Source organism: Mixophyes fleayi, chromosome 4 (assembly GCF_038048845.1).
Source record: "Mixophyes fleayi isolate aMixFle1 chromosome 4, aMixFle1.hap1, whole genome shotgun sequence".
NCBI lineage: Eukaryota > Metazoa > Chordata > Amphibia > Anura > Limnodynastidae > Mixophyes > Mixophyes fleayi.
The window spans coordinates 94,473,923-94,489,826 of record NC_134405.1 but is presented as its reverse complement, the minus strand read 5'-3'; the positions used below and the strand labels follow the sequence as shown (position 1 = coordinate 94,489,826).

At 40.9% G+C, this 15,904-nt stretch overlaps 1 protein-coding gene across 1 annotated transcript; it reads right to left on the bottom strand.

Moving 5' to 3' along the window:
* Nucleotides 1–1,913: 1,913 nt before the first annotated feature.
* On the bottom strand, nt 1,914–8,080 carry LOC142151766 (apoptosis-enhancing nuclease-like). Its single transcript, XM_075207761.1, has 3 exons — nt 7,361–8,080; nt 3,563–3,763; nt 1,914–2,432 (listed from the first exon to the last, which is right to left on the bottom strand). Exons 1-3 carry the CDS (start codon nt 8,045–8,047, stop codon nt 2,229–2,231), a joined length of 1,092 nt encoding a protein of 363 aa, XP_075063862.1. The 5' UTR covers nt 8,048–8,080; the 3' UTR covers nt 1,914–2,228.
* Nucleotides 8,081–15,904: the final 7,824 nt, after the last annotated feature.

The following is a 15,904-nucleotide window of genomic DNA, read 5'->3' as shown; positions in this document are numbered from 1 at the left end:
TGGGTACTGTACATAAAATACTCCTTAATGAAACATGATGAGGAGCCTTCAGAGCTTAACTGCCCTTATGACTCGGGGAAAGAGTGTTACCCCTTCACTTCAACATGTCACCACATAGCGATTGAGGTTATACAGTGCTTTTCTAAATGCCCAACTGATACCACACTAACAAACGGGGGCTGTACAACAAAACTAAACATTTTTTTTTCCCATGAGTGTTCCTTTAATGTCATGGTTAGTAACTTTTCAAACCAAAACATTGCAGCATCTCCAGATATTTGCTGCATGCATTATACTGTGTAGGGCCAGTTCAAGAGTTCCATAATAGGTGCTGTTTTAGTGTACTTGTGCTATTGGCTAGAACATTGTTTGTTCTATTTCAGTGAACACTTATATGCTGCTGTAATTCACTGAACAATAAAGAATAACATTACATCAACACATTAGTAGCAGGAACTACAACTACTGGGGAGGAGTAAGTAATTTAGAGCTGCTTAATATGATTAGAATGGGTTGTAAAATATGTTGGTGTGAGATCGTATGTGCAACATCATATAAGGGACATGAGAAAAATTCAACGTGGCTCCCTTAACAAGAGGAGCACGGACATTCTTTTATTAATCCAAGTTTGAAACCAACCACCACAATGTACTACTTTAACCATTCATGTTGTAAACGGATTCGCACATAAACGCTGCTGGGAAACCACTATGCAATTAGAAAACGGGAATCCACCTTCTATTGTGTGAACACATAGCTGCGCCTGTATTGCACATCCCAGTTCGAGTTTCCATATCAAAATTGGGCTGCTAGACTCAGGCGATGGAGCATTGTAACAATCTAATGCTCGAGATCAGCATCGCTGATCTGTTCCTTACTTTATCTCTTGTATCGCAACCTGAAGGGGTCGTTGCAGCACAGTCAGAAGTTCTAGAAAAAATTAACAGATTTAGGGTACTCACCAAAATCGCAAAGAACTTTGACATCTCCTACAAGGTACTCTCAGTGCAGTACAGGGGATAGTATTAAATCAGGTCTTCCCTGTCTACCTGCATTTCAATTTATAGAAGCAGTTTTATTATTCTATAGGATGCAGTATACACTGAGCCTATTAGAGCTGGCAAAATAGAGGACGACTCCCTGGTTAATAGATTAGGCCTTGGGTCACAGACATTGGCTAATTCTATTTTCATCATGTCAGTGGTGGGGAGAGGGACGAGATCACGGACCCCTATGGATTGACACCAGGGCAGGGCATGTGGGGGCCTTGCTAAAACCAGAAGACAGAAAATATTCATAGCACGTCCAATCCACACTATCAGAGTGTACCTAACATTACGTATCTGACGACAGGTATGTATGAGCTGTATGTTTATACCCACACTCGTGGCTGCTTCTTTGGCCCAGGTCTGCAGGGTTCAGTTTCACAACAACTTGTATTCAACACGCTAAGGCAGGGAAGGTGGCAGGGAAAGACCTGTATGCACTACCTCAGAAGTATGCTAGATGCTATGACAAGGAGGGAGGCCACCAGTTTGTTGGGCTGTTTGTGTACATGTTGTGGAGTGGTAAATTATACATGATCTAAACAGAATAGACAATAGAACAATAATATTTAGTTAAAAAGGAAGCGTTTGTTGAATAATGTGTACAGTGGTCATATGCTGCTGACTCTTTTCCTCAGATGTAAATTACAAGCAATACTGCAGAGAAAAGCAACGTACTACAATTCATTCCATTAGCACCAGTTTAATATTTTAACATTTACATTTCAGTCAGCAAAGAGATTATTCTTCCTCTTTATGGAAGAGAACGAGTTACCTGTAAATAAATACGTGATTAAGTCCCTGGCTAGCAGCAGTACACATATTATATATATATATATATATATATATATATATATATATATATATATATATATATATATATATATATATATATATATATATATATATATATATATATATTCCCTTCAATGTACTAAACAGTGTTCCAGGGCCCATGTGAAAATGCTGAAATGTCACAATGCTAAAAGCTGCTTTCTTCAACAACTGGAATAAAGGCCCCATTTAACAGTTTAATTTTGTGTTGGCATTTGTGATGACATGGTTAAGGAAACCATGGGTATTAATCAACTATTTCTGATCAACAATATGCTCAAGTATGTCTTATAAACATCCAAGTAAAATACTAATCAGTGGCAATAATTTATCAAGTCACAATAAAACTTAACGTGCGTCACAGTCCAATAATTCATAGTCTGCATTTAAGTCTGCTGGCCAGTACTGATCATCCAAGTATTGGTTGTTATCTGGAGCACTGTCCACCTGGGGGCTGCTGAGGAGGTCTTGTTCCACCTGCTCTTCCACCAATTTATACAGTTCCATGCATGTTTGAGCATCTTCAACTGATGAGTGGCCCTTATTCCCAATCTGCATTAAACAAACATAAAAAATTATTATAATATTTTTTGTTTATCTCGCTTGATAAACCATCCTGATAACCTTCCCATTCTCTCTTTTCCGTTGTCAAGTGCTAAAGACGTTGATCACTTTTAGGTACAAACATTTTTACCAATCTAATCTTACATCCAGGCATCTCTAGTATGATTAAAGCTTAGTATAAACAACAAAAGGAACGTTCAAAACATGAAGAAAATTTATTGCACAGGGTCATTGTATCATATTGAATAACAGGTTGGATGTACGAGTTTCGTTTCATACAGAACTGCTTTTGATACCCGTTTTTCCACATCAGTTTGACAGGAGTCCTTGCTTACCTCATTATCCTAGTTTGTGGCTTCCTACTTCTCTACATTCCCTTTCTCACATCACATCTTTACACTGATCATGTAACATGCAGCCCAGTCCTCACATATGCAAATATATCAGTTGACAAGTCACTGCCATTCACAAGATTAGCGCACACACATCTCCAGAAATAATATGATTGGCTAGACGTTGCTCTGTCCCTGCACACTTCAAAACTGTGGGCACAGAGAATGATCACAAGAAGAACAACACTAGTGTCCTCTGTACCCTAATCAAACTCACATTAAAACAGGCACTGAAAGTATTCAGCTTCACTCCTTGTGTGACATCATACAATGTCCCAGGACCAAGAAAAGTACTGAGCAACAAAAGCTTCTCTGAACTGCATTATTAGCATGACATAATATAGAATTTTAGGGTGTTAGTTGCTCAACAAAGTGAAAAAAAAAATCCTAATTCAGGGAAACTTACATTTAGTTTTAATGGGGGGAGGGGGAATAAATTAGTTTACATAAAATACCACTTAGCCTTGTGAGGTCCTATGGGGTGACAAACAGTCTCCTGCTTCATAGGGACTGACCAAATACTCTTTGGCATGTCCACCATCACTGGCACCCAATTTATCTGCTTAGCCAGTGATTAATCACACTTATGTTGTTTACATTGTATGTTCCTGTTTTAAGTATGCCCTGCCTCTGCCTCTGCCCAGTGCTGTAGAGCATTGTGGCATCTTACAAAATAAAATAAATTATTATTATTATTATTAATAAGATATCCATTGTGGGTCTTACCTGGATCCTTTTATGCAGGATTTGCAATGCTAGGCTTTTTAATGAAGCACTTCGGTTTGTGGCAATTCCTGCAATTTGGTTCAGTATACCCATTTTACTAGTGTCTCGGGTCTGCTCACTGGGATGGAAATATTTCAGAACTTTGAAATCATTGTGTACCGCATGTCCAATTACCCTTTTGTCCTTGAGGATCCTCAGTATCTAGAAAATATCATCATCAAGTGCTTAATACAGGTTGGTAAAAGATTTTTTTTCTGTGCAAAGGCAACTAATTCAGATAATTAGCAAACAAATAACAAAATTAAATGCTGATAAAATATCTGCAGAATGTAATGAAAACCATGCTGTACCATACATACTGTTATAGCAAAGAATTTTGAATGCGATATGTAAAGGAGATTAAAAGAACACTTCAGAATAATCCGGTAGCAGGATGGAATTCTAGCAAACCATGTGTTGGGCAGCTTCTCACAAAAATATACTGAATACAATGAACATCTGAAATTTCTGATTAAACAGACGTTCATTCACACTTTGAAACAGAGATTATAGAACTCATCCTCCACTAGCAGAGTGATATAATGAAAACCACAGAGCAATATATAAAATTGGTGCCCCTTCCCAAATGAGCCACTATTTGGGCACCTCCATCTACTCACTTGGTTGCCCACCACCGCCCCAGCCTTGGACACCAATGTAACCAATATGCAGCCTGTGGAGAAGAGAGCTATCTGGGCTCAATCTGTGCAAGACGTGAAGCCCATTCTGAATTCAAATGCATTGCTTATACCGCTTTCATACTACCGCCCTGGCAATATCCCGGGTTTTTCAAGCCGGGTTTTCGCCGGGGCTCGGAGTGTCCCAGCTCAGAAACACCATTCATACTGCACCTCGGACCCGGGATGTTCCCGGGTTGACCCCATTCATACTGCACAAGTCTGTGCCCTGGCAATTTGTGGGAGTCATCACCAGAGCAGTTTTCATTGGCTTGGTGATGTCATTGAAAGGTAGACAATTGGATTAATAGAATAGACAATAGAATTGGCAGACAGCCAATCAGCTTGTTTTCTGTGCAACCCAGGTTGAAAAACCCGGGTTGCACCATTCATAGTGCAGGCAACCCGGGTCCGACCCGGGAACTACCCCTCGTTAAATCCCGGGTTGAAGACCCGGGTTTTTTTAGACCCGGGATTTTTGACTTGTACCATTCATACTGCACCAAGACCCGGGTCGTTTGAGCTCGCCCCGGCAAAAACCCGGGATTTTGGTGCAGTATGAATGGGGAGTTTGAACCTCCCCACTAGAGACATTGTCATCAACAGTATTGACGGTAGTCTACTGCAATAGGGAAGCAGAGGGATTCTCCTAGGGGAAATCTTACTTTAGGATGTGCCTGGTAAGCAGGTGTACAACCCCCTTTAAAGAGACAAACTGCTGCAGACAGAGATGAAGAGGTCACTACACCTTGATAGTTATTCCATATCAGATGGCCTTTTTTAAAACACATCAGAGTTGTATATAGCAACAAACAGGTTAACTCAATAAAAGAAATAAAAACCCATACACCATGCCAAGAGCCAGATAGCAAATGTACCCCCTCCCTTCCCTACACCAGTACAATAAAAAAAATTAAGGTAAATAAATATACTGCTGGTGCCCAAGATCCCATTTTTTACAGATCAATGGGGGCAGATACAATTAACCACAAAAGTTCATGGCTGCGCATTTTTAACATTTACCACTTTTAAGATAAAACAAGCAAATATGTATAACACAGGCTCATACCATAAATCTCTATCGAATAACGTGCGTGATTGTATATCTGAAAGTCACCGGTCTTGTTGGAACATCTGGACAGAGTTCATCGTGGAAATAGAACGGTTACTCCACAGCAAGGGTCTCCAATATATTGTGTGGTTGCAGATATGCAAAACAAAAAAATAAGAAAACAACTAAATAATGTAGCCAAATGGCCCTCAGTATAATGGTGGAGTGAATACTCAATGTCCTATGGATTCATTTATGCACCACATGTGGAATTTCTCAAACAAACAATAAGTGACAGGGGACTCGTCCCTTAATTGCACTTACTAAATTGCTGTCAAACCGTGCCTATAATCATAATGAAACATGCTCAGCTGTAACTAGTATCGCCTTTTTTCTTTTATGGTCTCGTATGTTTGAAATGAAGTTTGTACATAAAAAAACAAAAATACAGCGAGATCTGACGTAATACCTTAAAAACAAGTTTTTATTCCAGCACACTTATAAACGGAAAAACCCAAAAGTGAAAGCTTTATATGTATTGAATAAAAAATTACATATACAATCAATAAAAATTTGATGAAAAAATTCCAGACATTAAACAAACAAGTGGTGTGGAGGCTAACGTACGTGTCCACCCCGCTGGAAAAACCAGATTGATCGGCATCTTATCACCCGGGACTTGCAACATCTTAATGCCGATTTCTTCATGGGAGGAGTGCACTTGCTATCTCAAAATGAGATGTTTGTTATTTAATGTCTATGGAATTTTTTCCATCGAATTTTTATTGATTGTATATGGATTTTTTTTATTGAATACATATGAAGTTTCTACTTACTTTGGGTTTTTCCGTTTGTAAGTGTGCTGGAATAAAAACTTGTTTTTAAGGTATTACGTCAGATCTCGCTGTATTTTTGTTTTTTATGTACAAACTTCATTTCAATAATACAAGACCATAAAAGAAAAGGGCTATACTAGTTACAGCTGAGAATGCTTCATTACGATTAAAGGCACGTTATGAGAGCAATTTAGTGGCAAGTCCTGGGGGAGAGTCCCGTCCCTTATTGTTTGTTTAAGAAATTCCACATGTGGTGCATATATGTATTCATAGCGCTCTCTGAGCATTCACTCCACCATTATACTGAGGGCCATTTGGTGTTAGAGTCTGATTTCCATTTATTACCTACATTATTTTGTTGTCTTCTTATTTTTTGTTTTGCATATCTACAACCACTCTATTGGAGACCCTTGTTGTGGAGTCATCATTATATTTCCACGATGAACTCTGTCGAGGTCTTCCAACAAGACCTGTGACTTTTTGATATATAATCACGAACATAATTTGATAGTTAGGGATTTATGGTATGTTCCTGTTATGCATATTTGCTGTCTTATACATAAGTGGTTAGCATTTCTGCCTCACAGCACTGGGGTCATGAGTTCAATTCCCCACCATGGCCCTGTGTGGAGTTTGTATGGTCTCACTGTGTTTGTGTGGGTTTCCTCCGGGTGCTCCGGTTTCCTCCCACTCTTCAAAAACATACTAGTAATTTAATTGGCTGCTATCAAAATTTACCCTAGTCTCTCTGTCTGTGTATGTTAGGGAATTTAGACTGTAAGCTCCAATGGGCAGGGACTGATGTGAATGAGTTCTCTGTACAGCGCTGCGGAACCAGTGGCGCTATATAAATGGTGATGATGAAATATATTTTTGGGTCTGGTGGTACCCTTGTTTGTATTGACAAGGCAGTAATCCTTGAGAGAGAGTGCTTTTAAAAAATTCCCTTTTGTCCATTTACCACTTTTGCTTGCATCTCTATGGGGTGCGAGCAAAAAGTGAGCAGATTTTTCTCTTAAAAAAATATTGACGCATGGTGTCTCGCAGCCGTCACGGGACCCTACGTGGCAATTTGTTTACAATTGAATCTGCCCCAATGGATGTACTGCTGCTCTAGCTACTAGTGCTGACCAACTGCTTCCCGAATTTCCACATTTGTTTTACCCACCAGGAATCTCAGCATCACAGTAGTTACCTCTTTCTGAGCCGTTTTAAATGAAGTTGCATTTTTCATGTGACATTTGGTAATGCCACTCCATCGTGTTCTGTAGTCTAAAATTGGCAGCTCGGGTTTAATGTATTTGTCATACACAACATCTCCCATGTAGTTGACCACACTGCATCGTGCTAAGGCACCGATCCTCCCACCAGGACCTGTTCCGACCATTTCACAGTCAATGGCAACACACTTCCCAGGTTTAAGCCATGCGACAGGTGAAGAAGGTCTGGTAGAAGGCAAACTCCCCGACACCGACAAGCCACTGTCGTAGTCATATGTTATAGGATCAGCAGAGGTCCATGCAGTCATGGCCGGTAGAGCACCCAGCATAGCCTTGATCTCATCAAGTTTTGAAGATGGACTCTCTAGACAATTGTTGCTTGATTCACCTCTCTGAAAACATGACTGGCTGTTTACATTGTGAACAGTCACAGAATCTTTGCCTGTTAGCTCTTCTATGTTTCCAGCTTCATCTTTGCCCAGTAACCCGCTGTGCTGCAGAAATGTCTTGCGTAGCAAGTAACGCTGGTGTTTCCGGCTCTTCCTACGATTCCTGACACATGCATCTTTATTTTCATCCATGGCTATGATTTTATGAGAGTTGATATAGTGACTGGACCCACTGAAACCATGGAATAGATTATTGGAAGCAGGTCTTTCCATTACTCAGAATTTCTAAATAAAAAAAATAAAAAAGGCATAAAAACACAAGTGCACAATTAGATCAGTCAGGGCCTCAAACACACAAATACAGGTTTAACACCATACAGACACCAGGGGGTAAATGTATTATGGTCCGTTTTTTCCAACTCGCCGGAAATCGGCGAGTTTACAGCTAAAATTTAAAGCGGCGCTGGCTTGTAAAGGCATGTCTGCCTTTACAAGCCAGCGCCGCTTTGAATTTTACCAATAAACTTGCCGAATTCCAGCAAGTTGAAAAAAAAACGGACCATAATACATTTACCCCCAGTTTTTATTGGTGATTTGATGTGAGTTTAGTGTTTGACCATATGCAACCACCAATTAGTGCATTAATCATGTCTACATATTAACTTGTCACTGTATACACCATATAAGCAATAAAAAATTCTTACTATTTACTACATGCATTATAAAAGTAATAATTTTCTACAACAAACAGCTACTACTCAAGAACTCAGAAAAATATACATTTTAATAATACATTTTTGTTTTGTTTTCGGCTATAAAGAGCCTGATAGACATATACAGAGAGGCAATAGTGACTAGTTGATCACTGTAAGCCGGCTACAGTTCAGTTTACTTGGGCAACCTGTGACCCTATTACTGCTGGGGAACTACAAGTGCCAGTCTGCAGACAGCAACCTTGACTTGTAGTCCCACAAACGTGAAAAGCTACAACTTCTATACATCTGCCGCCCCTCTGCTCCACCATCACTCACCTTACCCCGATTAGTTGGCCTCTAGAGATCCTAAATGTGAAACGATCCCTTTCCTCTCTCTCCACCACGTGTCAGACAGCCGGCTTCTCCGCACTCATGTCCAGGCATGTTTCTCTGTCTGATCAGCTGTGATTGGTTGCCCGCTCCAGACCCCGCCTTTGTTCCTCTATGATTGGACATCGGAGACATCCTGAATGGGAATTGATCGTACATTCATCTATCCGGAGCGCAGGAAGCAGAGACTGTATAACGTCATCACAGCGAGAGTGAGTCACTAGTACGTCTGCATGACCCACGTGGCTCTGCAGCAGCATATGGCAAGACAGGTCAATGCACATATTATATACACACATTTATATCTATATATTTATATAGCAGTGACTGAGCAGGATGTGATCTAGTTTAGAACAATAACATTTGTTTGTACAAATTGCATTTTAATGGCCGAGCTAATGGGATACAAAACAATCTTCTGTGTATGTGGTGGTTCTTTACCATAAAAATCATGTACCACAAAAATGTAAAATGTACTTACCCATGCCTCCCAAATGGCCAGTGTTTATAAACGGGCACTCAATGGTATGGGATCTCCAAATAAGGATGCTTGTAAATGTCCCAGTAATCAAGGGGCTATAAGGATTTTAGACTGTCACCTCCTGTGCCGAAAAATATTGGATTTGGTTAGACAAAGACACAGCAACGTGACCTCTTTCACGTGGTTAAACAAATAATCTGCTCCCAAATACCACCTATAATTATTTTAATATTGCAGTCATCTGACCTGGATTAATTAACTGATGTTTTTGTAAAAATATTCTTATCAATTAATCTAGCGCAGGTCACTGCAATTAGTGATCGTAAATTTGGGAGCAGAACATTTAGCACCAAGTGGAAGGGGTCATGTTGGAAGGTCCTGTTTGCGGCACCCATGCTCCTGGCACAGGTTCACCTTGTGCTGATCTGTTCCCTGGTCTGACCCAACAATTCTCTGTACTCCCCCTCTCTTCTACACAACTCATTTGTGCTTGTTTTCATTAAGTTATAGGGAGATGCTCTGCCCTACCTTACTGCTTTGCTATTTGATCTGCCCCATGCCACAATTCTCTCCTGTCTGTTATTGTGTAATGTTTTGTAATGTAATGGAAAGTATTCCTATATGCTCTTTGTGCGGCTCTGCAGACCCTTTGCGATACAGTATAAAAATAATAATAATTACTTCAAGTCACTCTGTGGCCCATGCGTTTGATGCCTGACAGACAATGAACAATTTTAGGCACATGTAACGCCATTAACCACATACTAGGTCTAGGGAACCTGTCTTTTGCCACTTCCACAGCATAATTTGATAGTTACTGGCTGTTATCTGCTTTTGCAATAGAATTAGCTCTAAACTACATAATACAAAGGGCAACTAGAAAACACAGGTCTTCCAAATTGTTACCAACAAACATCAATGAAATGTCCAAAATACAGGGTGGGTAACTTGTAACTTTATGTTCTACAGTTGTATGTGAGATCATGGCTATTGTACTTTCATCCTCAAATATAAGACTTTCTCAAGGGGTCACCTATATATATATATATATATATATATATATATATATATATATATATAATTAATAATGAAACACATAACTCAGTATAGTCAGGAACTAGAATTCACTATCAGAGAGTTTCTCATCCGTCTTTCGTGTTGTTACAGATGCCTCATGATTAATTATTCTGTTAGACACTAATATTCCATTATTGAAATACATAAAACCAGAATAATGATTAAATACAAGTATGTTTTGAAAAACAAGTTAATTCTTTTTTTTCAAACATAAGCAAAGCTGCTTCTCTCCAACTTATTGTATGACTGTGTCGAAGTCAGCAAATTGGATAAAGTCATTTCAATTAAAGTCTAGCAAACTTGGTTGTCTTTGTCTGAAAAGATGCGTACGGTACGCTATGACGTACAAGGGCACGCTACGGCGTGAAAGGGCGTACTCATCCACTACACGTGGCAGCAACAGTAATTGGTCTTTTACCATACATTCGCACAAACACGCATACTTATAAAATAGTACACATTATTGGTAGTTGCAACACATAGTCAGTTATGTCGAAATATAGTAGTATTTATATGTTATATCAGAGTTACATGCATATTAGTGAAATACACAGAACGGGTTAAAGGAATAACATCATGAGTGGTATCATAATGAACCTTGTTACATATCCTACTGTTTGGTGCGCTCTGCGAGGGAATCGCAGAGTGCATACGCAAGTTATGAATGATAGGGAATTATGAACTACTTAAGACTAAGGAATTCTGGCGGGAAGAGCAGAGCATACCCCCTGCAGAGATGACCCCCTCCTTTGGATTCCTTAGGATGAACCAGCCAATGATTGACGACCCCTTGGACATTCCTGAGACCCGGACCAATAGATGCAAGCCATACCATCTTCATTGTATTACTGTACTTGATTGTGTATATAAGCAGCAGCTTGTGATCCAGAGTGCAGACTTCTTGTCCCCAGACTTCAGGATTGAATGACTGCACTGGATCCAGAGCGCCTGCGTTAAGTAACGGCTGTATTTACTATTACATCGCTTGAGCATATTTTTTCCACTTATTGCGAATAAATCTTTGTGCGTTGGAAACACAAATCGAGGTTCGACAATCGTTATTGGTTAGCGACAATACGCACATTACAATTTGGGGGCTCGTGAGCTTTGGAGGTTTCGTTGCCGATGATACGCAAGACCAACGGATTTCGGTTCCTCAACAAAGGGTGGAGACGCGTCATAAACGGGTAAGAACGCATGGTGTTCAAAACCTGAATTTTACTCTGTGTTGCGAAACCGAATGTCCGTTTTGCATTATCTAGGGCACGCTAACTAGAACCTAGGGACAAAAGAGAAAACTGTTTCTTTTTTCTGTCATTGTGCGTTTTAACTGTATTGCATTGTTTAGCGTATGTGTACTTCCTGCTGTGCGTACGCGAACTTCCGGTAAACTTGCCACGTGGTTAAACAATCGTGTTGATAGTTATTATACATGCATAGTATAATTACTTGTGAAAGCCTCTGAGACATTATTACTATTGTTGGGAACTTTTGATTTTCTGCGCAGAAAAGGTGTATAGTGTGTGATGTTGTAACGTAGATACACTGTTTTATTGTTGAGGTGCTCAGTTGCTGTCTGACGAGGCGGATTGCCCAACTGAAGGACGGTATACAGGGTAGGTATACCGAATGCGAAAACTGGGTTTTCGCAAAGCGCTACCAATAGATCGCAAGGTTTGCTAATAATTAGTATTGGTAGGCAGTGCGATCCGGTCGCACCGTTAGTGCGAATTGGTGAAGCAGCTAGGAGGAATTATACTGGAAAGGCAGGTTGATTGTATCGACTTTGCGCTCCCAGCGATAATAAACTCAGCAGATTTTGTGGTTTAGCCAGGGTATCGAGGAGCTGATAGCCCTTGGGGCCCACAGTGATATTTCTGTATTAGGGAAAAGCGAGTGAGCGCGGCTAAAGGAAATACGTTCACCGAGGATTATAGATCTCTAGCGGTGAGTATAGCAACAGAGTTGAAATTATTAGGTGGAAAGAACAGAGCATTGCGGTGTGTCTGTATTTCACATTTGGCCGGAAGGAACAGAGCATTGCGGTGTGTCTGTGTTCCGGGTAGAAGGTATATTGTTCAACATGGGTGCTAAGCATACGCTAGAGATGGTCAGTGTACTGCCTAAGGAAGGCCCTATTGGTTCAGCGAGGTTTCTCATGTGTAAGAAGTATGGTGCATATGCAACTGTGTATTGTGACACGTGGGTCGGGATGACCAAAGCTTGTGATAGGCCTTTCCCAACAATAGGGAGTTTTAATGCAGAGGTACTGAATACTGTAAAAGATAGAATATGGTTGATCAAGTCAACGAAAAAGAGAAATAGACATAATGATTGTTTAAAATTGTGGCAAATGGAAGGTAACACGTTGCAGAGCAGCGAATGCAAACCGGAAATAGGCGTGGCGAAAAGCGCGCGCAAGGCGGATGTAACCATTGAGAAGCGTGGCGAACTCAGCGCAAGCGCGCCCCCGCCACCTTATGTGGCGGGAGGGGTAAGTACAGCCGTTGTTAAAACTGAAAATAGAAAAATTACTAAGTTGTACCCTGTTTTAAATCAGTTTCAATCAAGTGTATCTGAAAACGAAGATGAACCCACTGTGATTTCGGCCATTGCCCATGCTGTTAATGTACTAGAGGCTCAGCGCAAGTATGAGAAAATGGCTGAGATAGGTGAGAGTAGCGTGATCACTAGGAGTGAAAGTGTTCTAAATCTAGGGCCTGTAAATCCTGTAGCGTCCCCTGAAGTTAGTGTACCAGAGGGTGTGTTCCCGGTCCGCACAATATCAGTTCCCAATGGGAAACCAGATAAGGATGGTATAGTTCCTTTAAGAAATGTTACAATGCATTGTCCCTGGACTAGATCAGAATTACGTTCCATTATGACTGAATTCCCAGATCCTAGAAAAGAGTTAGCTAAATGTCAGAAATTTGTTAAAGACTTAGGGAATGCTCATGAACCAACCAGTAAGGATTGGCGGGTAGTGTTGAGGGCGTGTCTTCCTCCCAATACTAACATACAAAAATTTATTGGAGATTGTTTGTTGGAGGAAGATGACACCCTGACTGATGAGATTAACCAACGGAATATAGAACAAATTGTCAAACACTTAGCCATCTGTTTTCCAGTAGTAGTAAATTGGAGTAAGATTTTCACCATTAAACAAAAGGATAGTGAAACTGCCTCAGATTACTTTGCTAGAGCTATAACAGCGATTGCACGATTTACTGGGATATCCAACATAAGTGAGGACCCACATCACAGAGAGGTAGCTGTAGGGGTACTGATGGATGGCCTTAGGGAAAATTTAAAGACGAGAGTACAAACCACATTACCTAATTGGAGAGGCGTCACGGTAGACTTCCTTAGGGAGTCTGCTGTGGAGCATGACAAGAACCTTTTTAGAAAAAGGGAAGAGAAAAGTGATAGGTTAATGACGGTAAGTATACAGGCTCTAGAAGGGGTGCATACACGACCACCAGCATACAACCCATATAACAGGAAACCTAAAGTGATCAGGTGTTTCAACTGTAACGAGGAAGGACATTACAGGAGAGATTGTAATAAAGAAAGACTCAATACACATAGGGGTGGGTCACATAGATATCCTCCAAGAAAGGATTCACATAGACTAGAAGACTCACATCTACCCGCGCATATTACGGCAGCAAATGCTGCGCGGGAAATCAATAGTCAGCGCTAGGGGTCAGGTCATACCTGTAGTCTACAGCCAGTGAGGTTAACTGAGAGTCAGAGTGAAGAACCAACAATGATAGTTGACATAGCTGGCAGGAAACAAACTTTTCTTGTAGATACAGGGGCGGCCCGATCTGTGATAACCTCTCCTTTCAATCTACAGGTGACCAGCAAAACTATTCCAGCTATGGGGGTGACGGGAAAAGTGTTACATTATCCTCTAACTAAACCCGCCGAAGTTACTATCGGGCCTCTGCATACTAAGCATTCGTTTCTCTTGGCTGCAGCGGCTCCTACTAACTTGCTAGGGAGAGACTTGTTATGTAAAATGGGATGTGTCATATACTGTACTTCAGATGGTGTGTTCCTAGATATACCCGAGAAGGTTGCACATGAGGTACAGGACATATTGGACACCCCTCCAAGGTTAATGTTACACTCTCCTGTTATAGAACAAAGTCCATCTCAAGTAAAGGGGATGTTGCTGGAAATACCAGGTTCCCTATGGACCAGAGATGGACAGGACACTGGACTGATGGCAAACGTAGCCCCTGTCATGGTCAATCTAAAAAGCGGTAGGATAGCTCCAAAAATCCCACAGTATCCATTAAAACCGGAGGTGGAACTAGGGGTATATCCTGTTATTGAGAGGCTGTTACAACAAGGGATTTTAATTCGTACAGCCAGTACAGCAAATAGTCCCATTTTCCCTGTGAAGAAGAGTGGGGGAAGGGGCTATAGATTAGTCCAGGACTTAAGGGGAATTAACAAAGTTGTTGAGAGCCAATTCCCCGTAGTGCCGAATCCAGCTGTCATCCTCATGCAGATTCCACCGTCTGCCAGTCATTTCACTGTCATTGATCTATGTTCTGCTTTCTTTTCAGTCCCTCTTCACCCTGACTGCCAATACCTTTTTGCATTCTCCTACAGGGGAGTGCAATACACATGGACCAGACTACCCCAGGGGTTCATTGACAGCCCCAGTATTTTCTCCCAAGCCTTACATGACTGTTTGCAATCCTTTCAACCCCACAATGGGTCTGTTCTAATTCAATATGTGGACGATTTGTTGTTGTGCTCTGATTCTTTTATGTCATGTTTACATGATACTAAATTGTTGTTGCTTCATCTTTCACAAACAGGGCACAAGGTGGCAAAGGATAAATTACAGCCATGTCAGACTAAGGTCAAATACTTAGGACACTGCCTCACTAAGGGGCTAAGACACCTGACAACCGACAGAATTGAGGCCATACAACACATGACCCTGCCGCAGAGCCAGAAGCAGATTCGTACTTTCTTGGGGATGTGTGGATACTGTAGGTCCTGGATCCCAGGTTTTTCTATTCTGGCATTACCATTGCAGGAGCTAGTCTCTTCCTCAAAACCAGAACGTGTCATACACACAGAAGAGTCGGAGCAAGCGTTCTTTAATCTTAAAGATAGTCTGACAAGAGCACCTGCATTGGGAATACCTGATTATGAAAAGCCTTTTGAGCTATTTTGTACTGAAGCTGATGGCTGTGCAGCAGGTGTCCTCACACAGAAACATGGTGACGCTAGCAGACCGGTAGCATACTACAGTGCACAATTAGACAATGTGGCAAGGTCACTCCCAACATGTCTCAGAAGTGTAGCAGCAACGGCCCTTCTAGTAAGTAAGAGCGAGGATGTAGTATTAGGACATAATTCAACCATCTATACACCCCATGCTGTATCAGCTCTGTTAAATTCAGCCCAAACCAGACATGTTTCTTCAGCTAGATTCACAAAGTGGGAACTAGCCCTGAT